The sequence below is a fragment of the Alternaria atra genome, assembly GCF_907166805.1.
Source record: "Alternaria atra isolate CS162 genome assembly, contig: 21, whole genome shotgun sequence".
NCBI lineage: Eukaryota > Fungi > Ascomycota > Dothideomycetes > Pleosporales > Pleosporaceae > Alternaria > Alternaria atra.
The window spans coordinates 6,145,018-6,169,237 of NW_025091319.1; the positions used below are offsets into that span (position 1 = coordinate 6,145,018).

Genomic DNA, 24,220 nt, shown 5'->3' on the forward strand with positions numbered 1-24,220 from the left:
CGGACAGGATGAAGCCGTGTATATTTGGTATCACGATTCCTGAGCATGAGTGGGACTGGGCGTCCTGATGATCTTACAACCTATGTATACACCCACATCTGGTTCGTGTGCGCTCCCTACGCCTAGAAATGCGTCTAGTGTCTTCCATTTCTGTGCTTCCCACCACATCCCTAAGCCAATCTACAACTTCACCTCTTTGAAGGGATACTTGGGACTATCGTCTTTCCTCAGCACAATTTTCCTCTTCTTCTTCGTACTCGCATGCTCCACCCAAATCTCCTTTGTCATCTTGCTTGTGAACTCCCTGATGAAGCGCGGATCCCAAAGTTCAGATGCTATGCCCAGATCTTTACAGCATCGCATCAAGGCGTTGGATTTGCAGCCTTCGGTCGCAGTGGGGATACCGTCAGGGTCGAAGTACTGTTGCTCGCCACGGGCAATAGAAACAAGTCTAACTCTTCATTAGTATAGATCCAAAAAGAATGGCGCAAGAATAGAGAGAGAATAAACATACCGTCCTTGCACAATGAGCCCATATTCCCTAGTCACCAATTTTCCAGTAACAATACTCTCGCCTCTCGGTGCCAGACCCCATCCTCCAGGTCCAAACGCCTTGTTCAATATCCTCCTGTACTTGATCTCGGGCAAGTATATGATGCCGTCGGGCTTCACCTCCACATCGTCCTGTGTAATGGGCGCAAGCAGCGTATCCGACTGCTCTGGTGTGAAAGATATGCTGCCAAGTCCATGGTATGAACGAGTCCAGTCTATCGCTGGTACGCCTTCTAGTTCGGGAGGCGCATCGGATAGCCCGTCGGTAAGCGAGCGTTGTTTCTGGGCTGCTGTTGCTGCGGTCTCTGCGGTGTTGTTGCGTGTTGTAGGCACGGGAGGTTCTTTGGCGGGGAACTGGGGAAGCACTGTCCGTTGTGGGGTCGCTGTGGTTGCGGGTTTTGACGCAGTTGACGTCGTAGTTGTGGGTTTCGCAGCTGTAGAGGTGCTAGTCGTGGTGGTGGCCGCCGCAGACTTGGGTGCGGTCGCGTATGCGGCGTAAATGCGGGATGAAGAGAAGCTTCGCTGTTGTGTTCGACCAACAATTGGAGATACTCTGGATGATGAAGCTGAGATGAGGGCGGAGACGCCTCTGCGAGCTGGTGTGGCTGCCATTATGACGTACAAGGATGTGTGGGGTTCGAATTGATGCTCTTGAGACGGGCCTCAACGCCCAAACGCGAAGTCACGATCTCATATGTGCACGGGCCATGTCTTCTTGTACGAAGGCGATCGTTTTGAGTGGTGCGCACTACATCAATTTTAGCCTGGAGCGAGTCCTCACTAAAGACTATCACCTCCGTTGACCAATCGCATCAGCTTGCATTCGAGTTATACGTATCGGTAGATGAGAAAACATTTGCTGCAACAGACATCGCTCAAGATCATTCTTCCGATAGACCAGTCCAAGTTCACAGCCTAGCTTGGCCTTGTATTCCAAAAAGAAATCCTCCTTGGCATAACCAGCCCAACGTGCATGCGAGTGTGAATTGATCGCCCGGAGCAGGGGTAGTAACCATGCAGATCACCCAGGTTTTTCCACGGCGACTGCGCATTGCTTTCGTATACACCGTGTAAACTCAGTTCTCCAAAAGATCGGACCGTGAACCACGATCACGGAACGGACGAATTTGTCTTTATCGTGCCCTGCCATACATCGAGACATGTGTGGTTGGCTGCTTATGTCTTACGATGCCCTGAAGTAGGACACCAAGGCTATGCTCAAACCTGCGGTCCACTGCCAGACCTCATAACCGACCCCCCGACAGAGTGGGTTCAGGCCAAGCTTGATGATCCTTTTAACCGGTCGATTATCGGGGGTGAAAATCTCCTATCAAATGAAGAAAGCGCGACAAATACCGCATTAGGTGCAACATAGAACTACTCCCGCGGATCACTTGACCCTGGCTACCGACGTCAACGGTCCTAGGCGAGCTGGCAAGCGACCCCTCGCCGCATGAAACGCGTCAACCTAATCCGCTCCGTTTAGTGCGGTAAACGGTATAGCTTGTAGTTCGTCTATACTTAAAGCTTGCTTGTGCCCTGCGTTGAACCATCTCATAGTGGCTGAAGTCTAAGCATCATGTCTTCAACATCGACAGGGAGTCCTACAGGACTCGCGAAATTCTTGAACATCACCTCGGCATCGCAAATCTTTGGCGCCTTGTTTGGTGTAGTAAGTACTGCACTACACCACCAAAATCCACCAAAAAGACAGTTGCTAAAGTGCAATAGCTGCTTCTCCGCTTCATTGCTAGAGCCATCTACCGCATATACTTCCACCCCCTCAGGCACTTTCCAGGGCCCAAACTGAACGCGGCAACGCGCATCCCATACCATATTGCAACTTTGAAGGGCTCGAGGGACACGCTCTTGCGAGACTTACACCGAAAGTATGGGCACGTCGTCCGAATTAATCACGACGAGCTCAGTTTCACAGATCCGAATGCTTGGAAAGATGTAAGTGTCACAGTTCTTGGGGTATATTTTACTGAATGCATAGTCGGCGTTCCACGTTTGAGCTGCATTAGAAGGTGCTTGGTTGGCTTTTCTTGCAAGGCAGACGTAGTCTTGAACACCGACTAATTGCTTTTCAGATCTACGGTCACGGCACCAAAGGCACTGCAGGATCTGTCCCTAACAAGGACTGGTTGAAGTATGGTACATCGCCTAACGGCGCGATCAGTATCATCGTCGCTCGCGACCAAGACCATAGCCGCCAACGCAAGATCTTCACGCCCGCGTTTTCGGATCGCGCGCTTAAGCAACAGGAACCACTTTTCGTCAAATATGTAGACAAACTCGTCACCCGGTTACGACAAACCGTCGAAAACAACCCAAACGAGAAGCTGGATATGGTTCGTCTCTATAACTTTTGCACATTCGATGTCATGGGTGATCTGACCTTTGGGGAACCGCTGCATATGCTTGATCAAGCCGATTACGATCCGTGGGTCAGCAAAATCTTTGCAGGCCTCAAGATGGGATCCTACTTTAGCGTCATGATGGCGTATCCATGGCTGTGGCGGACATTCAAGAGATACGTACCTGAGTCTATAAACAAGAAGCGAATGGACCACTTCAACCACTCCGTAACGCGTGTCACAAAACGACTTGAGAAGGGTCGAGATACCGAAGGCGTTGATCTTTGGGATCTGGTACTGGGCCAAAAAGAGGGACGAGGCTTGACCAGGGGAGAGATGGACGCGAACTCCTCCTTATTCATGATCGCTGGAACGGAAACAACGGCTACTCTTATATCAGGGTTAACATACTTGCTCCTGCGCAACCCGGACTGCATGAAGAAGTTAAACGAGGAGATCCGTAGCGCGTTTGCCAGCGACGCCGATATGACCATGGAGCAGCTCGCTGCATTGCCGTACCTGGCAGCTTGCATCAAGGAAGCTTTCCGTCTTTATCCACCAGTTCCACTCGGACTTCCGCGCCTCACACCGCAGGATGGCAGCACTGTCGTGGGCCAATTCATACCACCTGGCGCCGTTCTTAGCATCCCTCAACACGCGATGTATACACATGAGAAGAACTTTAAAAGGCCAATGGAGTTCCTTCCACAAAGATGGCTAGGCGACAGCGAGTTTGACGGCGATGAGAAACAGTGTCTTCAGCCATTCTCCGTTGGTTCCAGAGATTGTCTCGGCAAGAAGTACGTTCGCAACTTCCCTTGTTGTCTTTTGGTGCGCATTCTTGTCGACAGTAAGCTAACTATTGGTGTAGCATGGCATATCATGAGATGCGCCTTATCGTTGCAAAGACCTTGTATAACTTCGATATCGAACTCTGCCCTGAGAGCAACGACTGGAGCGATCAAGCAACATACGTTCTCTGGGAGAAGAAGCCTCTAATTTGCAAGTTGAAGGCTGTCAACTAGGAGAAGTAGTAACATGGTTATTTTTGAAAGTCTCATGAGATTATGCATTACAAAATTCCTCACTATACTCAGCCTTGTTAGATTTCGGGTTTCTCGCATCACGTCTTTTCACTCCCTCCCCTTCCCAGAATACTTACACTCCACTTCCCCACATCCACAAAACCCCCATATCCCTCTTACTATCCCAATAATCACTCCCGTAATCTACCAAAATCTCTTCCCCTACCCTAATGTCCTTCACCACCACAACAAAGAACCTTGCTTCCTGCCCTACTCTCCAATTCACAAACTCAACATTAGCACTACAAGAATGATTGAAAAACCTTGTCCAACTACCAACCCTCAGCCCATCCACGAATCCGATGACGCCTTTCTCAGTCTCGAGGTTGAATAAATACTCATGTTCTTCTATCGAAGCAGGGCCAGGGAAGGCGGGTATGAGTTCACCAACGTACTCGCCAATGACGGTACCGATAGAGAGGCGCGTAACAGCGAAAGCACCGATACCGCGGCCCCTTGTCTGAACGAGTTGAACATGACGTTTGAACCAATCTGGGTCATGCAGACTCGCATACGGTGTCGCCGTACATGTGCAAAGGTCCTTTGGGTTACTAGATTTCTTCTTTGGACACGGGCAGTTGACGCCGTGACAGAGAGGTAAAGGGGTTAGTAGACGAGCAGGAGGTTTCCTAGTCGTGCCATGTACGCTTTTCTTCCTTCGCTGTACCTTGCTGCTGTAGAGAAGCGCTTTGCATATGTCGTCGGGCCATTTTAGGTGCTTTGGCCAGTATGGAGGTGGGTTTTGCGCCTCCCATTTACGGCGGTCGATGATATTTCGAGATGTTGAACGCGTGAGGGTTCTTTTGTCATGATATGTGCTTGTCGCTAAGGCGGTGGTGACCCGTGGTGCTCTTAAAGGTGTTCTATAAGTGAAGGTTGGGAGACTACCTAGTTTAACCATGATGTCAGTGTTTTGGCGTAGGAGGCAATGGTTGAAGATAGTAACTTTTGGATATGAGGGTGCTGATGAGCGTTCATTTTGCTGTTCTGTACGGAGATAACCAAACAGTGCATTGCATCGAAGAGTCCGCACTGTTCTTTCGAGTTCGCAGAATGGCTTTGTTCTATTACCCACGACCGCGTTTGTCACTCCTTGACCTTCCGACACTGTAGGAGTAACCAACTGCTCACTTAGATGCCAACATCCTCCACGCGTAACAGTCCAGATCCCATACCCGCAACAGCCCATGTGCCGAACCTCAAATTTGGATTCCAAGCAAGTGCCGTAATGGCGGTCTGCTCTTCAAAGATACTGATGGACCTTCCGACTTCCGGGTTGCCCTTCCTTGTCGCTGCAGTGCTGTGCGCAATGCCTGTTTGACCGGCTTTGTATCCTTCGGTGATGCGAACCAGAGGCTGGGAAAGTATCTCTTGAGGTACCTTCTTAGGTTCATGAGCTGATTCCCCAGCTTGCGACACCGGTGTGGAGTCGTCACTCGGCTGCTCAACTGGTCCTCCTTCGGACATTGCGACATCTCCATCAGTAGGCTTGACCAGCATCCGCTCCATCGGGCCCCTCCACTCGTGGACAAACCACTTCTGTTGCCATGGCATGATCTTATAGTTTGTGATACGCATGATCGGGTTGCTTGTCTGAACATCTCCATCGGTCCCGCCAACAAGTACGCCGGGGTGTATCGGGCTTGTTGCGACACGGGTGATGCTGTTTTCTAGTCGCATGCTGTACAAGTTATGGTAATAGCGACGTATGGGGGTGTGTCTTAGGATGTAGTGTTCGTCTGGCATGACGAAAGACTGTGTATGCTCATGCCAGGCTTGCGCTAGACACAGTGTCCGACCACGTATCGAAACAACAGTATCAGCAGTCGGGCTTCGTATGTCGATGAGGCGCGCAAATCCATCCGCGGTACTAATAGACAAGAATTGCGGATTAGATGGCCATCCGGAAGATATCGTGAGAATGTATGTGTCAGCTAGTTGCTGATAAAACCAGGGCCTCGGGCTGTGATTATTGGAGTCGGACGCTGTGAGTGTGCCTGGGCGGATTAAGGACCATATACCGACAGTGCCTGCCGCTGTCGCAACTGCAAGCGTGGTTCCCGACAGCCAATGTAAGCATGAAGGTACTGTTTGAGGGAATGACACCTCGAATGCTGCGCGCGTAAAGTGAAGATAGGTAGGAGTGTGTAGGTCATGTTTGGGAATCGGTGCAGATACATCTAGTACACGCACTCGTCCATCCGACCAGAGGCCCGCAAGCATGCCTATGTGTATTTTTTCATGGTAGTCCGATTTTCGAGTCTTGTCTGTCACAGCGATAGGGCACCATCTAAGTTGTTTCGGCGCACCCCAGTCTGTACAGATGACGAGCTCAAGTCTAGGCTCTTTCGATGCATCCAATTCGCCTGCTTCAACAGCTTCAAACGCCCAGATCTGAATCGATGCAGGGAATGGTTCAGTAGCATTGAACGCTGGTGCTTTTGGCTGCTCCATCGGCTTGGGCTGGTCGCCGCTGGTAGGTTTCTGCTCGACAGCAACGGCGAGATATTGGGTATTGCTGTCTTCGTTGGTCGCCCATTGAGCATCTTGTATCCGGGAGCCGAGATTGAAAAGCCAACCGCGTCTATCTCGAGTTGCTGGGAAAGGTTTTGCAATGTTCATGTACGAGCTCTTTGCCAGTGTGTCGACTTGCGGAGTGCTCACAGGTCCAGCTAATACGTTTACCGTTTCCGGTCCTGGGGTTTGTATATACTCTCTGGCCTCATCTGCACTCAAGGTCTTCGTCCTCTGCGCTGTCGCGAAAGAAGACTTCCCAGAGTCAGTATACCAGGTCGTCAACACTTCGTTCTCTTTCTCTCTAGTACCGCTGACTTCGAAGAAGCTCCTTCTCAAGCTGCCAACCTCAGCATCATCAGTCCTGACCTTGGCAAAACTTCGAATAGGAAAAGTCTCTTGTGGGAACCAGTAGTCACGTGAAGCCAGGACAGGCTTGAGATGCTGGGCATCAGGACCGAACAAGTTTTTCAACCGCGGCTCATGGCCACCAATCTTGTCGAAATCGGGAATGCCACGCGTCCGTAATTGGGTGTCGGCATCAACAGTACGCACTTTGACACCGCTCCCTTTAGCAAACGTTATGGGTGACGGGATATGGTCTGTGAGTTTCTTGTTGCGTCGAATTGCTGGGGTGGTTGGTGCTGCGCGGACGGCCTTCAGTCCACGCGCATTGCGTCTTGGAGGCCCTGCAGAATCTTCATCGGAATCGTCATCTTCCTCTTCCTCCGATATATCATCATCCTCTTCTGCTACCTCGTCTTCTTCATACTCAGGCTCCTCCTCCTGGGCGTCTGGCATGAAATCGTCGCCATCGTCGTCATCACCCCCAGGGAAAGCCGGTGTTTGCGTGCCTGAGGGCGCAGAGCCGTCCTCATCCTCATCAAGAAACGAATATTCTTCCTCCACGCGGTATGACTTGCGTTGCTTTCCACGCGACTGCCGGGGTGATGAGTGGTCTAATGCGAGTGTCAGTGCTGTCCAGTCACATTAAAGATGTAAGCAAGGTCGTCAAATGCAACACTAGCTCTGTCGGAACTAGCTTTCATCATGTAAAGGTCCAGCAATCAGATGCTGACCAGACTACTAGCACGCTAAAGACGCTGTAGTCAAATGACACGCAGCCTCACGTGTAGAAGATCTTAGTACATACCCATGGATGTCTCGAGTTATCAGGCGTGCTGCTTTGTGGTGACCGATTGGGTAAAGAACGAGCGCGTCGGACGCGACCAGAAAACCAGCCCCACCATTAGTGTGGAGCACAGACCCTCATAACCCCGCACCCGCGTACAAAATTCTGCAGTGTGTAAGGTCTAGAGCACATGGTGAAAAGAAGCTTGAAAGAGCGAGTGTTGAGTGCGGCTGTCCTATTTGCACGAACTATATGGTATTATAATTTCTGAGATTCTCCATCAAAACAAATCACTACGGTGGTATGGTCTAGTGGTATGACGTCGCGTTGTGGCTGGCGGACACTTAGTGTCCCGATCCAGATCCGCGCCAGCCTGGGTTCGAGTACGTTCTACCACATATTGACGGTCCTGAGACATCTCTAACATGTCTACAGTTCCCAGTACCGCCAATAAATTGCGACATTCTTTTTTTTGCCTGTACTATCACCTAGATCGCGTGAAGTCAGGCCTATCATGCACTCTCTTTTTGCTTCCAGGCCGGGTCATTGTAGTGTGAGGAGCTTTAACAGGTAATCACTGTACTTTTCACCTGTCTCATATGTATACTTGTAAGAACGTTGTTCAAAACTGCTGAGCAGAAGATTCGCAGGCCTCCTCCCTGTGCGCTATATGATCTAGTCGTCTTAGCAAAAACTGTCATGCTCACCATGCCTCGGACCACGAACGTTTGCTTACACTACCGTTGAGCAATTTTTACACCTGGAAGCGAGTCGCACATACACCCTTTGTAACAGTCGACATTCCATCTCTTGTACGACTCAAAGGACGACTTGCTATTCGTGCCCCTCGAGGTCAAAGTAGACCCAGTATGTGGTGCCAAAGCATACGTAGTTATGTCTCAAGCATGACATGAAGCAATCGGTTCCTGCAGGATTCTTGCGATGAAAAAAGAAAGTGTAGTGGATGAGTTACACACACAGCCCTATATGATGGGTATCTAGAAAGCCCAGTTGCCGAGTTACCCATAATGCGCCCTGCTTACGAGCATGCCGAAGAAACGTCATGGACCAAGTCTATATAGTAGTACAAAGATACAAACAAACAAGAGCTTCTTACACGCCGCTGAACCATACCCATGAACGCCTTACTTCTTTACACTATCAACATCCATCTCATCTTCGTCCTTCTTCCTAGCACCACGTACAATGACGTGTATAGTATCCGCGTCACCACCTTCTGAGATCGTCTCGTTCCTCTTTTCTGCAGGGCTGGCTCGGTTGGCAGCCAGGTTGGGGAAGAGAGGTTTCGCAGCAATGGATACCGATCGACGCAGATTGTCGTTCTGAACTTCCTGATGAATCTCCTCAACCTCGTCCTCGTCGAGTTCGCTAAGCTCACTCTCGTCATCGGCGTCATCGTGGATAGAGGCGGGTGCACTGCGCTCGGGCTCATCATTATTCATACTGCCAGCTGCAGTAGCCGTACCACTTTTGTCGAATGAGGGCTGTAGATGTTCTGTGGATGTGCTCGGTCCCGGAGCCGGCTGTGCAGCGATTTCAGGTGATGCCGCTTGTCCAACGATGGAGGGAAGTGTAGCATCACCAGGTGCAGGCGATCGGATTGGCATCGATGTTGGCTGAGGAGCCATACCGGCAATCTTTTGGACACACGCTTCGGCCCGACGAGCGATCTCTCTACGCCCCACAGCCTTCGCTCTTGATTTTGCGGGCTGCTCGGGCTGCGATGGCATCTGCGGCATTGATGGAGGATGCTGTGGCTGCAGCTGATTGGGGTGATACATGCTGAACGGCGTACTGGAGCTTCCTTCCACAGCGCCGTCGACCTGGACCTGCATCAACGAAGATATAGGTACAGCGCCTGTAGAAGGTACATTCACGGCGAAAGGTGATGGGTGAGCTTGAGTAGGCTGCATAGGTTGCTGTGGTTGCTGTTCCGATTGTAATGGAGGTAGCGTAGGCCCGATCAAGGTGTATAGCATTGCGTATGCATCGCCGATCAGATCGTCAATGAGAAGGGGCTTCATCATGCCGTTGTTCAAGCGCTTGAGCTCGATGGCATCACGGAGAACATCCAGCACAGGGTGCTGTGTGTCTGGATTTTGACACCACGCTTCCAAGCGAAGAGCCAATGTGTTGAACTCATCATGATTGACAGACTTGAAAGCGGAGTCTTCTTGACCTTCAGGTACGCTGCCAATCTTTCGCAGCATCTTGATATAACGTAGACACAAGTCCTGCCACAGCTTCTGGTGCTCGAAGAAGTCGGTCTGTTTCCGTCGTACACGCTTAGCAAGAGCCTCGAAGTTTGTCTTGTCTCCAGTGAGATCCAGAAGTTCAGTAAAAAATTTGGTATAGCGAGTAGTGTAGACAAAATGCCGACCGGGTCGCTCGTTCTCAGGTTTCCAAACCTGGACAGCCATGGTTTTGGTGAACATCTGCTGGGTGAGCTCATGTTTAGCCTCATTAGCCGATACCGGATCTCTACCGTTATCGTAAATGGTATGAGCGACACGGGATATGATGCGATGATGCCAACTTGACTTGTCGGCGGCACGCAGTGACTTCAAAACTGCGAGTACGTATCGCTGCCAATCGCCTTCGCTCTCTGGAGCTTTGATATTCTGTGCGTAGGAAGTATTTGCAAGGATCTCGGGCCCTTTTTCGTAGTTGATGGCCCCCCGCTGGTATAGCTTGTGCGTGATGGATACAAGCTTGTAATGTGGCTCAAGGACCGGCTCACCGCTGCGGCCCTTCTTTCCTGGCAGTGTTTCGATGGCGCTGACGAAGGCGTCGACGACTGACTCCCAAGTGGGCCCGCGCTGAGGGACCAGTGGTGCACCTATGGACTTCGCATATTGCATTGCGCTGTCGTTGGCCGACCACATCTTCCACCCACACTTTCCAAGCATGAAGTGATTCCACCACTTGTTCGGGTTTCCTTTAATAGCTCTTTTGTAGAGAGTACTTGCGAACTTCCAAGCGGTGTAGGCATGCAATGGAACAAAAACAACCTCCTTGTATAGGGTCGCGTTCGTTTGTAGATTGCAGAATCGTTTCTCACTCTCGCGAATCTGGAATGCTTCCATCCCGAATGGCTCCCTGGACGATGCATACATACGGTTCCCGAACTCGGTGTACATCTGTGCGATCTTGCTTTGAGTACCCGGCGCAACATCAGCTTCGCGAGTAGCGCATGCCACAGCCATGATGTAACAATTGATTGCAGCACGTTGGAAATTAACCACTTCAGCGCTGCTGCTGTTCATCTTGTCCGCATTCCAAGATACAGCTTCTTCCAGCTGCGTGTCGTTGGCCTGGGCAAGACGATACCACGTCTCCCAACGTTCGATGGAATGCTCCAGATCCTGCACGAAGAATGCTTGGGCGTAGTTGAGGTCTTCTGTTGGTCCTTGGGTCACACGTTTCTGTGATCGAAACTTGCTCAGCGCGATGTTCCCCATCATATAGTACCAACCCTTCGATGCGGCCACTGCTTCCTCGGAAGGAATGTGCTTCGTGGCGAGTGAACCCACACCTTTCAGGCATCCGAAAAGTGCTACCGGATTGACAGGCGATTTAAAGTAGGTGGATATGACTTTGCGGTTGAAGGTGATGTCCTCGTTCTGCTTAGGTCGGCCAAGAGCAGCATGTACCTTCTCTATGGTACCTTTGAGTTCGGTCTTAGGTAGATCCTTGAGATCGACCTTTGCAGCTTGCGACATCGTGAAAGACAATATGCTAAAGGCAGTCTTCTTGTCGAGGACGTCTGTTGTAGTCTGGAAGTTCTGACACTCTAGAGGATCAACGAACAACTTGAGTCCGTACAAATCGTTGAGTACCTGGCAGAGCTCAGTGGCATGACTCGGGCCGTCGGTGATATCGTCCAAGCGCAGTAACTCATCCTTCGCAAGCCTCAAGAATTGACGACCCGAAAGATGACAGAAGCTGCGCACACCTGTGGCATGGTGCACATGGCGGATGTATTCGAACAGATCGTCAGACGGAGTAGGGAAGGCTTCCGGATCTTGAGACATGCCGTCTTTGAGCAGGTGGTACTGCAATATCCAGAGTCGTAGGTGAATGTCGTCGAGCCGTGACATCATGTTGACAAATGCTGAATTTGGCTGTGATTCGACTCTGGGCATAGGAATATGGTTGACGCGAATCAGGTCTCGGAGCATATCTGCCGCTGACATGATCTGTAACAGTGCTGCGATAGCTGACATAGAGGACTGGACATGCTCATATGAAAGGCATGCGAATGGGGCTTCGTCATCTCGAATGATGTGAATGATTTTGACGACCATGTCGTCGATGACCCGGTATCGGGTTAGGAGCTTGTGTTGACGGTCTAGTAAAGAGAGTTCTTGGAAGTTCGAGGACCTGAGGTCCACCACAAGGGCCTCAATACTCCGGAGAAAGCACGATAAGACCTTAGAAGGGTAATCGATAGCCTCATAGGCGACACGTAACCTGTTCCAAAGGGAGAGCCGGACGTTGACGTTCGCAGAATCGAGAAACTTGCGCATCTCCAAAACGGGCGACGACTGATCAAGTTGCTGCTCGGAAATGGTACTTATGGTAGGCGAGCCGGGTGTATCAATGCTTTCATGTTCGGCTCCATCTGGCTTTGGAGGTGTGTTAGGCTCACTTACGTTTGTGAGCTCCAAAATCGGCTCCAGGCTTTCTATAATCGTAACTGGATCCTGCTCCTCTTGATCGAAAACCTTGAGGAAGAAGTCCTTCATGCTGATGCGCACGAGTTCTTGCTCAATAGCGGCGACTGACAGTTCCGGCATGACAGCATTGTTCTGTAATTGAATCGTATGATCACCTAAAGGCTCGAACATATCCTTCAACTCTGCCATGGCAGACAAAACATGTTCCGGTAATACCTCGTCATTAACACTCATTTGGAATACCGTCGTCCAGATGTGGCGCAGAGCTAGGTCATCGACGCCCTGATTTGGCCGACAGTCAGATCGTAGTTGTAAGACCTCTCGCGCAAGTAAAGACCATCGCTCCAGCCGGTCGCTTTGGAGGACCTGTGTTCTGGTATCTATTACACTTTGCGGATGCTTGATAAGAGAGTAAATGTCAAGGTGCAGCTCGAACAACGTCTCCACTATCTCTATCTGCGAAATGTCAAAGTCGGAAAGCTCGTACACTTGGGACTGATGTGTAGCGTTCAGCATTCGTCGATTAAGGATGTCGACGCGCTCAAGCATACGCTCGTATATGTACTCATCAATGTGGACAATGACTTGTACAACGTTGCGCTTGAGATCCTCAGCCCATCTGAACTGCAGATAGCTTGACTGATCACTTGGCTGCATTCCTGGCTGTGAACAAAATCCTGGGGTAAAGAGAGACTCAATCCAACCGAATGCGACGTCTTGGATTGGGAGCCAACCGTTGTTGACAGACCTAGCAAACGCATTCAGCCCCTCACTACCTAACACAGGCTTACTAGAGGCTTGACTTGAACCTGATTTAGAAAAACCGAGGAACGCATTCAGCCCGTGTTCCCTAGTTGCTCCGAGAAGATCGAATGACTCGGAACTGAGAAGGATTTGAGCAGTTTTGACATGCCCACTTCGTAGCCCCGTGAAGAAATCGCAAGCGACTTTATCGATGGGATCTGTAGCAGTTGCGTTGGGTAGCGCTGTGACGAGCTTTCGTAGCTCATCAGGGTCTTTGATGCCCTCAACACCAAGTCGCGCATACATGTCCTTGAGAATCTCATAACGACATTGGTCCGTGTACGTATATGGTTCGAGTAGCGCATCAAGCTGCTTGCTGGCCTCTTGGGCTGCTCCGCCAGTGGTTGGCTCAATCAAGCTCTCCCGACCCCGAATGCGTTTACTGCGCGATCTTCCTCCCTCTGCAGTTTCAGGTAGACCGGCAGAGTCTGTGGATCGCTTGCGCGATGGAACTGGTGCAACATTAGAAGGGCCGACAGGCGCGGCTTCCTCATTCTTGACTTCGCTTTCGACATCCTGCTCTTCCATTATGGTATCTTCGCCGTCCTTTTCTGTAACAGTTTCCGCGTCCGCGATTGTAGTTACGGGTTCCTCGACCTGTGGTGATGGTGTTGGTTCCGGTGCAGGCAATATGGCTTCCTGCACAGGCGCGGTGGGTTCGGGCTCGATGCGCTCAGGAGTTTCGCTGTCAGGCGGTATGCTGAAGACTATGTTGGAACCAGAAGGCACATTGGGTGTCATTGCCTGTTGCTCGGCCTGGAATTGCCGTACGATGATTTCACCTACTCCTGCCCAGTCCCACTTGGTCGGGGTCAGGGTCACACTCTCTGGAGCCACCTTGATGTTGTGTAGGTTTTCGGCAAGGGCGACGTCGGCTGGGAGAGGCGCGAATGGAAAAGGATTTAGACGCCTCTTCAGCGTCTCGGACAGCTTCTTGCGTTTGATGGAGGATATTGGCGCCTGACATAGAGAGACATTGTCCTCCAGACGCTCCACAAGCTCACGCAGTTGTTGTCCGGCAAAGCCTTCTTCTAGCCCAGGGAGCCGCAATAAGTTCTCCCATTGTTCGTCATTGCCATCTAAAACTGCCTCCAGACAGTATCGAGTAAGGCGCTTGCTGCCTAGCATAGCTGCGACAGATGCTGCGCGCAGCCAGAGATCAAGGTCGGTATCTTCTTTATCCAGGGCCTCGGCGAAGTAGTTCAGAGCGCCACGTGTGTTGTTCCATGCCTCCATCGGAGGTGCCGCACCACTTGTGGTAATCCAATGCTGCATAGCTTCGAGTAGAAACTGACCATGGTTCTTGTAGGAAAGATGTAGTATCTGCTGTAATGTGTTGGGAGCGCTGTCGGCGGCGCCTGTCGACTGGACGGGTCCTGCCTCGTAGTCATCCTCCAAAATGGTATCGAACACCAGGTCCTCACCAAACACCTCATGTCGCTGATATTCGGAGAGAGATTCGGCGTACTTGAATATTTCTGATTCGAAGAGAGCTTTGTAAGCTGCGGCGGTCTTGTCAAAGGACGGAGGGCCTTCGGAATGGTATTTGAGGGCGGTTTGGTAAAGCTTCAAGGCCTCTTCGATCTGGATCTCCTGGGTGTCATCGACCTCCTCTTCGGCAGTCTCCTCGGGCAGTTCGACATTGTAGGGATGCCATGTAGAAGCTTTCGACTGCGACATGTTAGCGAGCGTGGTGGAATACACCGGGGGTGTACTTACCATGTTGCGGGTGTAGGAAGTCGTGAAAGGCCTACAGGCGGATGAAACAGGATTTACAGCATTGGTAGTGCAGACCCTGGGCAGCAGGCAATCATAGGAAGCGCGACGATACAATGAATAGAGAAAGCGTTATGCGACTGTCGGGTGCTATGACACGTCTTGCGGCCTCGGTGTGACGCGACGCGACAGTGAATGATGGAGAGCAGGGATGACCCGTCTTGGCAGCTGCGGTCCTCCGCGATGGAGCTACCGTGCCTGCCCTCCATGCTTCGACAAGGACACCGAAACCCTGACAAACATCCGCCAGGCTTTGACGTTGTGCATCGGGCCCCTCTGTCAGCACCCACCCCGCCATAGCATCCTTTCCACCGCGATCGTCCCCCCGCTTCCGAGGCGCCAATTGAGACTATGGTCACTTCGCCAGCTGTTCCTGAGTACGCGCATCCTACTAGTTTCCAATCTATACATGTTTTACATATGCGCATATCCGCTACTTTCTCACTGTCCTCATATCACCACACGTTGCCATAGCGCATTGTGCCTGTACAGTCCTTCTGACATTATCCCAGAATCTACGAGGACGAGCTACACTCGGCTATCGAGGCGCGCTCAGAATCTCTGCAAACACTGCGAGAGTTGGGCCCGCCAGATCTAGTCCACCTCATAAAGCAGCCCATCAAGAATGCGACAAAACAGGTCCGTAGTACCTTCGACCGTACGGTAGCCCACGAGCCCGGTTTGACATGTGATTAGATTGGCGTTTACCACCACGTATCTGGCGTAGACGCTTCTTCGTCTGCCAGCTTGGCAGCTTATATCAATACTCTCACATACTCTGCTCATGACAAGCAAAATAAAGTTGTCTCGGGGCTGTACTGGTAGGGTGATGTCCACTTCCGGCGCAGGCAATCGCTGACCGAGCAGCTGCTACAACGCCTTCTCACGCCTGGACATGCGCGTGCAGGTCTATATTCCTGGTACAGTAGAGAGCTACTGCATCGACGAGCGCGGCGACAAGCGAGTAGCCACCGACGAGCTGTGGCTCGAAACCTACCTGTGCAGCGTGCTGCGCGCATACTCCTACGCCGACGATGGTTCCGGCGATACGATCAAGAAGATTGTTGGTGTGCGGAGATTCAACCCCATCACAAGTACCGAGAGCGAGCACAAGTTTCTGGATGCGGCAGAGCGTCTGTTCTTCAACGGTAAAACCTATCGTCGATGTGGTACTATGTCCACTAATACAGTCTAGGTTGGCAATTAGGATCCGACCCTGAGATCCAGGTCCCCAACCTCGTCTCGAATCACTTGACTACAGGTCTACTCGACTACATCCACACCACCGGCAGATATACCTCAGGTATCAACCTGTTCGAGAAACTACGAACTCGCGACCCGGAGATCTCGTCCCTGCTGGCGCGAGTATACATCGAAGCAGATGAAGAAGTGCAGGCAGTCCAGCTACTACACGAGGCGATCCAGGAACTGCCCATGGACTACTCCCTACTCGACTGCCAAGCCGAATTCTGCAACAAGAAGGGCCGTGGTGATCTGGCACTTGAGATTGCTAAGAGGAGCGTTGTGTCTGCGCCTAGTGAGTTTGGCACGTGGGCACGCTTAGCAGAGATATACGTCAGCCTCGAACAGTGGGATATGGCGCTGCTCACCCTAAACTCATGTCCCATGTTTACCTACCAGGACAAGGACGCGCCCCGCATGCCAGAGCCACAGAGAGTCTTTCTCCCAGTCATGCCAGAAGCCATGTGCGACGAGATTGAGGATTCCAACATCGACGATATGGAGCTTGTGCATCCAACCCTGCGGAAATTACACGCTGCAGGCTTCAAGGGTACTTTCTTGAAGGCCTATATTCTACTGACTGAAATCACAAAGAAGATCGGATGGGATCAATTACTCAAGATACGAAGTCAGGTCTTCGTCATGGAAGAAGAATATCGTCACGAAAAGACTGCACAGCAACCGCATTCTCGCAGCGCCAGCACAACAGCGCTCCGCTCCCCTTCTCCGAACACCCACGCCCAACAAGCAAATGGCGAACATGGCGAAGTCGAGGAACGCTCCTCCGTAGATGAATCCAACGTCAATGGCGAATCGTCCTCCGCGGCCGCCGAAGCAGTTCACGACCTTGAGAAGCCCGGTCATACTGTCGCCTCCGAAGTTGTAAAAGCCGGCAGCGAAGATGCTCACGCACACGACGCCGCAAACAACGGCGACCCCTCGCAACCAAACTACACACACTTTCAGAACAAGCGTCTCTGCGAACGCTGGCTCGACAACCTCTTCATGGTCTTGTACGAGGATCTCCGCGTATATACGATATGGCGGACCGAGATGGCACAGTACAGACAGCAGCAACTTCTATACAAGAAGAGCAGTGAAGAGTGGGAGATTCTGGGTGAACTTGCTGAGAGACTGCATCACACAGAAGAGGCAGTGGAAGCGTATGAGAACTGTCTGCAGATCAAGTTCTCACCAAAAGCCATGAGGGGTGTGCTGAAGTTGGGCGAGGAGAGGAAACAGGTTAGGGATGTTACGGCTGCATTGATCAGACTGGTCACTTGGCAGTACCGATGGTATTCTGAGGTGAGTCCCCACCATCCAATTTACGAGAGCAGAAGTACTAACAGAACATAGTTCTCACCATCCCTCCTTTACACCATCCGTAAACTCATCGAGGAAGAAGGTGCCGTCAAGATCCGCAGCATCATCCAGGGTACCTCACTGCCACAACACGTCCTCGATCTCACACATCAGTATGCGGCACTGTGCGCAGCGTTTAGGAGCAGCGGCAGCGATGGTTAGCAACCTTCGCCTCTCAAGATTTACGGCTATACCAACAACAGCCTTGACCTCTCTTAGTTGGGGCGGTAAACTAGGGATATCTTTGTGTTAATGCATGGAAGCGCTGGTGTTGGACATGGAAGTGTTAGACCGTTAATAGAGTCCATTGTTCTCTTCATCGGACAACTGTGTGACTCGGTTTCTATCCGTGTAGTGAATACACACGTGAGCAATGTTCGCAACTTTGCTATGCCACTGCACTAGTCGAACCTCACAATTCTCTGCCTGCATCACTTCGGACGTACGGATACTTGCCATGGAGCAGATTGGGTTGGCATTCAGTTATTCCTACGCCTTCATTGGGGCTCTCACGCTCATCCACACTGCGTATGCCTTTGTCCATGTTCTTGCAACCGATGTATTCATTTTTATCGTCACACGCGGGATCGTATCAGGCAGCCGTTGCGCGCCATGTCACGTAACCTCATCCTTGAGGAGTTGATAGTAGACAGTAGAAGACCCCATGAAAAAGCCCAGGATGAACACCGCTCCATGCTCCCCATACACCCTCCATCTTTCTCCTCGTCCACCACCAGCAAGCCAATGTACCGCTTAACGGTAAGACTTCTGGTACCTGGCGCGCGCACCTGGACCACCGAACTTCTTGGGCTCGCACCGCCTGTTGTCGGCAACGAGCAGTGTGCGGTCGTACTGGATCAGGGCCTGCTTGAGCTGGTTCTTCGAGTGCTCGTCAACGTACTTCTGGTAGTAGGCGATGATGGATTTGGCAATGGCTTGGCGGATGGCGTAGACTTGCGAGGTGTGACCACCACCGGAGACGCGGACGCGGATGTCGACATCAGCTGCTCATATTGTTAGTATTCCTATTCCCCTTCGCGTACAGATTCGAATGTCGTGTGCGTACCGAACTTGTCAACACCGAGGATCAGGATGGGCTCGTAAACCTTGAATCGCAGAATCTCGGGCTGGACAAGGGAAAGAGGCTTTCCGTTAACCTTGACGAGACCCTTTCCGGCCTATACATTTCTTCGTAAGTATGATGTTCGATTGCGCGCTCGATTCGTGGCATTGCGTGTATACCTTGCAGTGGGCGACAGCTGTTGGCGATATTGTTAGCCTTCCTCATTCTCTTGATTGTTTTGGCGGTGGTCTATTCGTACCAGTCGCGGTCTTCTTCTTGCCGAAGCATTGCACGCTCTGGGAGGCCATGTTGGGCGACTGTGGGATGTGCGTGCGGTTAGTACGGGTGGGCGTGGTCGGTTTTGCTGTCGTCGTGGAGGTGAAGTTCGTCAACGCCGGCATCGAATATTCAGTGGGCGTCCGTGCGCCCCGCGATCCCTGTAAGCGATTAGCGTCTTGTCCTAGCTAGCGCAGCCCAAAGGCACCTGCACCCCATGTGAGAAAGAAACTAAACATGTACGATAAATCTTCTACTACCCTGCAGTTTACATTAGTACACAGTTAAGAAGCGTAAAATATCGTATACTATTGTAGGCACCTAAGACATATATTTACACGTTTAATTTTCTTATCAAGTCTGTTTAAGACTACAACAAAGTAAGCATCGAATGCAGCGCCCTGTACCTACTCCAGAGTCGCCTCTCCAACTATACGTCTTTGGAAGTAATGGAGAAGGTCAACTGGGAATACCGGCAGCGGAAATAGTCAACACCCCAACTCGAAATCCTAATCCTACTCCTGATGGCTGCCCCCTACCTCTCGACGAACTGAAAACGATCAGAGGTGGCGACAACCATACGCTACTTCTCACTACAAGCCGTGTCGTCTACGGGGTTGGCGATAACCGCAAAAGCCAGTTGGGTAAGGCAGAATCAGCATCTCGATTTGACCTTTTCCAACCTTTGAGCCTTGGATACAGCTTTGCAGCCGCTACGTGCGAGTCTTCGGCTTTCATTGAGCCCAGACTTGATGCTTCAGAGAGTTGGGTCAAAATCCAAGGCTCCAACCAATGGGGTGAGCTAGGCGAGTGCGACGGAAATTCAACACGGCTTTTACTTCCAGGAAGAGTGATTGATTTCGCAGCGGGGGTTTGGCATTATGTCGCCGTTATGCAAGGTGGTTCAGTCTATGGTTGGGGAAAGGCGCGTCTCGGCCAGCTTGGGGACGCGCCGTCTGGCAAAGTCACAACGCCTACCAAGATCGAGGGCATACCATTTACACCGAAGAAAGTTGTGTGCGGGAAAGACTTTACATATTTAGTTGGCGACCCAGCCGAAGGCCAGCATCAATTACTTGGGAAAGACAAGTTTAACATCATCTCAAATATGCCTAGCCTCGTCAAAAACTGGAAAGACGTTGGAGCCACATGGCACGCAATCTTCGTGCTGTTCGACGATGGAACTCTTACCGCGTGGGGCAAGGAGAACATGTGGAAACTACTACCGCCCAACTTGCCACTTCTAGATAAGATTGCTGTCGGGTCAGACCACATACTTGCTGTAACGAAGGAAGGCAGATTGATATCATGGGGTTGGGGTAAGCATGGAAACTGCGGCGATCTCTCTAGCATCGTGACTGAGGTGAAAAATGACATGGTCAGCGGTTTCTGGAACGAGATCCATATACCAGGGGAGGTTAAGATGATCGGAGCTGGGTTCTGTACCAGCTTCGTGGTTACCAAATAACCAATCACGTACCACGCGCAGAGGAATCTTCAAGGCGTCAGGTATGGTCAAACAGATGTATATCGTCAGAGTACCTTCTAGATCTACGAGAGTAAAGAACATAGTCTATCCTACATCCTGACGCAGTATGCCATCAAACATCACGCTCTATTGCTCAATACCCTTCTCTAACTAAATTCCACTCCGCGACCGTCCCGCCATCCGTAGTATTCTCAGCAAACAAATTACCCCTAATACCCAAATGCGCATAACGCCCACTCCAAACACTCTGCGCAAGACTAACATTCGTCTGATTGCCAATGTACGTCTTGATTTCATACGCTGTAACCGGATCCCAAGGCGCACTGATCTCCACCTCTCCTGCTGTAACATTCCTGACGTCCTCGCCAAGTTCTGACCCAGACCGGCTTTCAAATGGTGGCAGAGTGTTGTTAGAGAAGTATACCTCGAAGTGTGACGGCGGCTGGTTGCCCCAGTCCATGACTATCTTGTTGACGGGGTAGAAAGATGATTCACCGAGGTCCACAGTAAGGTAGCTGGTGATGTTGGCAAGTTCAGGCTGCCATTTTGTGCTTGCGGCGCCATCGATAGCCGCGATTGGGAATTGACCGGGCTTGTTACCCTGAGGTGGTGGAAGGAGAGCCTTGCATTGGAGGATGTTGCCACCGACAGTGAGTACTTCGCCCATCGGTCGGTTGCGGACTACGAGTGGTTCATCTCCGAGCTCGTATGTCACATTATCGCGTGCGCTGCGGGTGCCGATCGTCACAGGGATGGGCTTGTCAAAGTAGGTCGTGTTTGCTGAGGGAAGAGTGTAATTCTCTCGAGGTAGACGTGCCAACGTTGTATGCGTTGAGTTAGAGGTAGCATTGATACCATGGCCCATCCAGTAAAAGGTGCGGTAGTTCAGATACGGTATTTGCGGCGGCAGCGAGGGGTCGATGTCCAATCTGTCGTAGTACAGACCCAGGCCAAGGTATCCGAAGATGGCGACACGGTTGGTTCCACCCATGCCAGTCAAAAAAGGGAAGGCGGGATGCGTTCCTCCATTCTCCTCGACATTATCGATGAGCTGTTCAGAATACTGATACCACGGTGCGCGGACGTACGGTGAAGACGAGTATACATCATATGTGAAGCTCGAGCATCCAGACGGCGATACTTCATTTGCAACGACAGCAAATGAAGAGTAGGTCATTGCGGGACCGTCAAGAGACTGCTTGGCCGCGTAGTAGTCCAGATTGGCCAAACTGTATGGGTTGGGATAATGAAGCAGGTCGTCTACTAAGACTACATCGGCTTGCTTGACGGCTACTGACCCGTTCATGCCAGTATATTCAACAATGATACCGGCATTCTCGTTGATCGGGAGTCGCATTTTAGACGCCTTGTCTGCCCAACTAGCGTTTGGGCTGCGCCCAAACCAACTGTTGAACTCATTCGTCTCAAGGAAATGACGTTGCATGAGTGCGGTAGTGAAGCCGATATTGTTGACCTGATTGGCATACTCATCCGGATCGGTAGCATTCCACAGCTCGTATGCGCCAGAGGTCTCGTTGAAATCCAGCAACTGGCCAAAGAAATGCGCAATAGCATTAGAAATGGGTAGTAAGGTGTCGTTGAAGTATTCCGCGTCTCCAGTAATGATCAAATGATTATTGAGGGCAAGGCTGATGTCGCCATTGAGATGGTATTCATAGTCGAAGCAAGCACCAGTTCCGGTGCAGTTGCCGAAGCGTCCACTCGTCCATGGATATACAGCTCCTCCAGGCGTAAATCTGCCTGTTTGGTTCTTGCTTGATTGGTATGCAGTTTCGACATTGCGTTGCGCTTGGTCGAAGTGCTCTACGCGATACTTTATGACGTTTTGAGCATGCTGCGGATGCGACACTTGTACTCCTGGTGCCATCCATACGTCTGCATCCCAGAAGATCATACCGCCATAGCAGTCCGATCCCAGACCACATACGGGTATACTGTAGATGTCGAGCTTGGTGTTGTTACCGGCTGCGGCTACAGCGTTAGGCCCAATCATGTTTGACAACAGGTAGAACGGGTTGGTTCGTGCCATAATGTGCAATTCTTGCACGTTTGCATCTTCGGGAAGAGATCCATTGGGTAGGTGGTAATCGTCGACCGAGTCTGGTGTCAGGATAGATTCCCACTCTTCAATGTGGGAATGCACCAGCTTATAGTAGCCCTCTTCAGCACCGGATAGCGAAGCATTGCGGGCTACACTCTGTGGATCCGGAAAAGCATCTGTCGATGCGACCCCAATGAATTTTGTGATTTCGGTCGGACGGAAGGCGAGCAACTCAACCGGTAGAGATTGCGCAATGGTTGAACCATTACCACCACCAAACACACCCTCCGCTACTTCGCTGCGAGAAGTAAGATCGACCCAGTCACTACCACTCAATGTCGAATATACGTAAGCCTTGACGTCGGTAATATTTCCCGGGCTGACAGCAGACCAAATGGTAGGGCTGTCTTCTTCAAACTTCTTGTCAACAAAGTCGGAGCGAACAGCACAATCACCGTCTAGGACATCGTACACCGTCACGTTCAGATCGCGCGTCGCCGTGAGCCTTAGCCTGACTGCTGCTTTGTTGACGTAAAGCTTGTGCACGAACATTTGATAGTCCACATCGACGGTCCCATCTCCGGAACCGCCCGGCTTCCAGTTGTATCGCCAGCTCGCAATCCCAGCCTTTACATCCAGACTTGATACGAAATCCGAAATGTGGTCGGGGTTGACTGACGCGTTCAGAAATTCGCCGTTGGCTTCAACGACCAAACCACTCGAGTGTGGAATACCCGCAGTAAAGCTCTCCCACCCATATTGATATAGCCAAGGGTAGTTCGATCCGTTCGTTCGTGGTTGGCTATTCCAGAAGCCTGCGATCGTCGAAAAAGTCTGTCGTCTGCTGAACAATGGCCACCCGCTTATGACGTCGCCGTCTACTGGCTCGTCGACTTCGAAAAAAGGTCCTGCGGATGCCACATTGATGCCAAAGTAACCATTTGCAAGCGTCAAGCGCGATTGATAGTGGCCTCGATCCAGAGCATGTGTCGCTATAACCCAGTTCTGGTCATCCCACGTTACGTCCTTGAACTGGTCATGCTCGCTGCTGGTGGAGCCCAGAACCAGGCGCGCTGAAGCTAAAAGCGCGAGTGTAGCTCGACGGAAGTTCATCGATTGCATGTCCTGCTATCAAGAGAAGAGTAAAGTCCTGGTAACGGAGCAATTCCCAACGCGTTCAAGGCACGCCGGCCTTAAAGCAAGTTACAAAGGCATGCTGATCAGTCATATAACCGGCACTAGAGACTGCCGTGGGGTGCCACCCGTTCGTCATTTCTTACCTTTTTCTACACCGCTAAGCACGGGCTAGCAATCCCGATAACGCGTCATAAGCTTGTTTCGCGGACGCTAGTCCCGTTGTCCACCATTTTTGTAGTACAGATTCATTCAGTCCTCATCAAGTAGGAGAGAGTCTTTTAGAACAAGACAGTTAAACAAGTTAGCCGTTGGATGCGCCCTCTTGCGAGTAGTGAAGACGCGTCGATCCTGGGCACTGCAAGCGATGAGAAATGCGACGTTGGGGATCGTGCGTAAGTGGCGTCATGACTGACACCCAATAAACACTAACCTTGTCGCCTCATCGTTCATCGAACATAAAGTACTGCTGATCAACAATGTTCCGAGGAGTAGAGGCTTACTAATATCACGAAATTCTGGGGCTGTGACCGTCAGCTCTGGGTGTCAAGAGGTGCCATTGTCGCGATTTCAGGCCCCCGCTGTCTCAGTGGCTGAGTCAAGCGATCACGAACAGCAATCATGCGGCATTGTCAGCTGAATGACAGCCGTCCATACTCCATTTACGAC

At 51.2% G+C, this 24,220-nt stretch overlaps 7 protein-coding genes across 7 annotated transcripts; 3 read left to right on the forward strand and 4 right to left on the reverse strand.

Moving 5' to 3' along the window:
* Nucleotides 1–180: 180 nt before the first annotated feature.
* ALTATR162_LOCUS2489 (uncharacterized protein) lies at nucleotides 181–1,164 on the reverse strand (the record flags this gene model as incomplete). Its single annotated transcript, XM_043310095.1, has 2 exons — nucleotides 181–451; nucleotides 515–1,164. The coding sequence occupies 2 exons, from the start codon at nucleotides 1,162–1,164 to the stop codon at nucleotides 181–183; spliced, it is 921 nt and encodes a 306-aa protein (XP_043166030.1).
* A 967-nt stretch (nucleotides 1,165–2,131) lies between these two features.
* Nucleotides 2,132–3,937, forward strand: ALTATR162_LOCUS2490 (uncharacterized protein; the record flags this gene model as incomplete). Its single annotated transcript, XM_043310096.1, has 4 exons — nucleotides 2,132–2,224; nucleotides 2,284–2,508; nucleotides 2,646–3,712; nucleotides 3,784–3,937. 4 exons carry the CDS (start codon nucleotides 2,132–2,134, stop codon nucleotides 3,935–3,937), a joined length of 1,539 nt encoding a protein of 512 aa, XP_043166031.1.
* Nucleotides 3,938–5,128: 1,191 nt separating this feature from the next.
* Nucleotides 5,129–14,869, reverse strand: ALTATR162_LOCUS2491 (uncharacterized protein; the record flags this gene model as incomplete). The annotated part of the gene is made up of 3 exons (XM_043310097.1): nucleotides 5,129–7,470; nucleotides 8,803–14,818; nucleotides 14,867–14,869. 3 exons carry the CDS (start codon nucleotides 14,867–14,869, stop codon nucleotides 5,129–5,131), a joined length of 8,361 nt encoding a protein of 2,786 aa, XP_043166032.1.
* A 405-nt stretch (nucleotides 14,870–15,274) lies between these two features.
* On the forward strand, nucleotides 15,275–17,689 carry ALTATR162_LOCUS2492 (uncharacterized protein; the record flags this gene model as incomplete). The annotated part of the gene is made up of 6 exons (XM_043310098.1): nucleotides 15,275–15,300; nucleotides 15,436–15,562; nucleotides 15,620–15,744; nucleotides 15,791–16,071; nucleotides 16,119–17,470; nucleotides 17,522–17,689. 6 exons carry the CDS (start codon nucleotides 15,275–15,277, stop codon nucleotides 17,687–17,689), a joined length of 2,079 nt encoding a protein of 692 aa, XP_043166033.1.
* A 591-nt stretch (nucleotides 17,690–18,280) lies between these two features.
* ALTATR162_LOCUS2493 (uncharacterized protein) lies at nucleotides 18,281–18,898 on the reverse strand (the record flags this gene model as incomplete). The annotated part of the gene is made up of 4 exons (XM_043310099.1): nucleotides 18,281–18,531; nucleotides 18,594–18,705; nucleotides 18,770–18,786; nucleotides 18,850–18,898. The coding sequence occupies 4 exons, from the start codon at nucleotides 18,896–18,898 to the stop codon at nucleotides 18,281–18,283; spliced, it is 429 nt and encodes a 142-aa protein (XP_043166034.1).
* Nucleotides 18,899–19,257: 359 nt separating this feature from the next.
* Nucleotides 19,258–20,334, forward strand: ALTATR162_LOCUS2494 (uncharacterized protein; the record flags this gene model as incomplete). Its single annotated transcript, XM_043310100.1, has 1 exon — nucleotides 19,258–20,334. One exon carries the CDS (start codon nucleotides 19,258–19,260, stop codon nucleotides 20,332–20,334), a length of 1,077 nt encoding a protein of 358 aa, XP_043166035.1.
* Nucleotides 20,335–20,488: 154 nt separating this feature from the next.
* ALTATR162_LOCUS2495 (uncharacterized protein) lies at nucleotides 20,489–23,539 on the reverse strand (the record flags this gene model as incomplete). Its single annotated transcript, XM_043310101.1, has 1 exon — nucleotides 20,489–23,539. The coding sequence occupies one exon, from the start codon at nucleotides 23,537–23,539 to the stop codon at nucleotides 20,489–20,491; it is 3,051 nt and encodes a 1,016-aa protein (XP_043166036.1).
* Nucleotides 23,540–24,220: the final 681 nt, after the last annotated feature.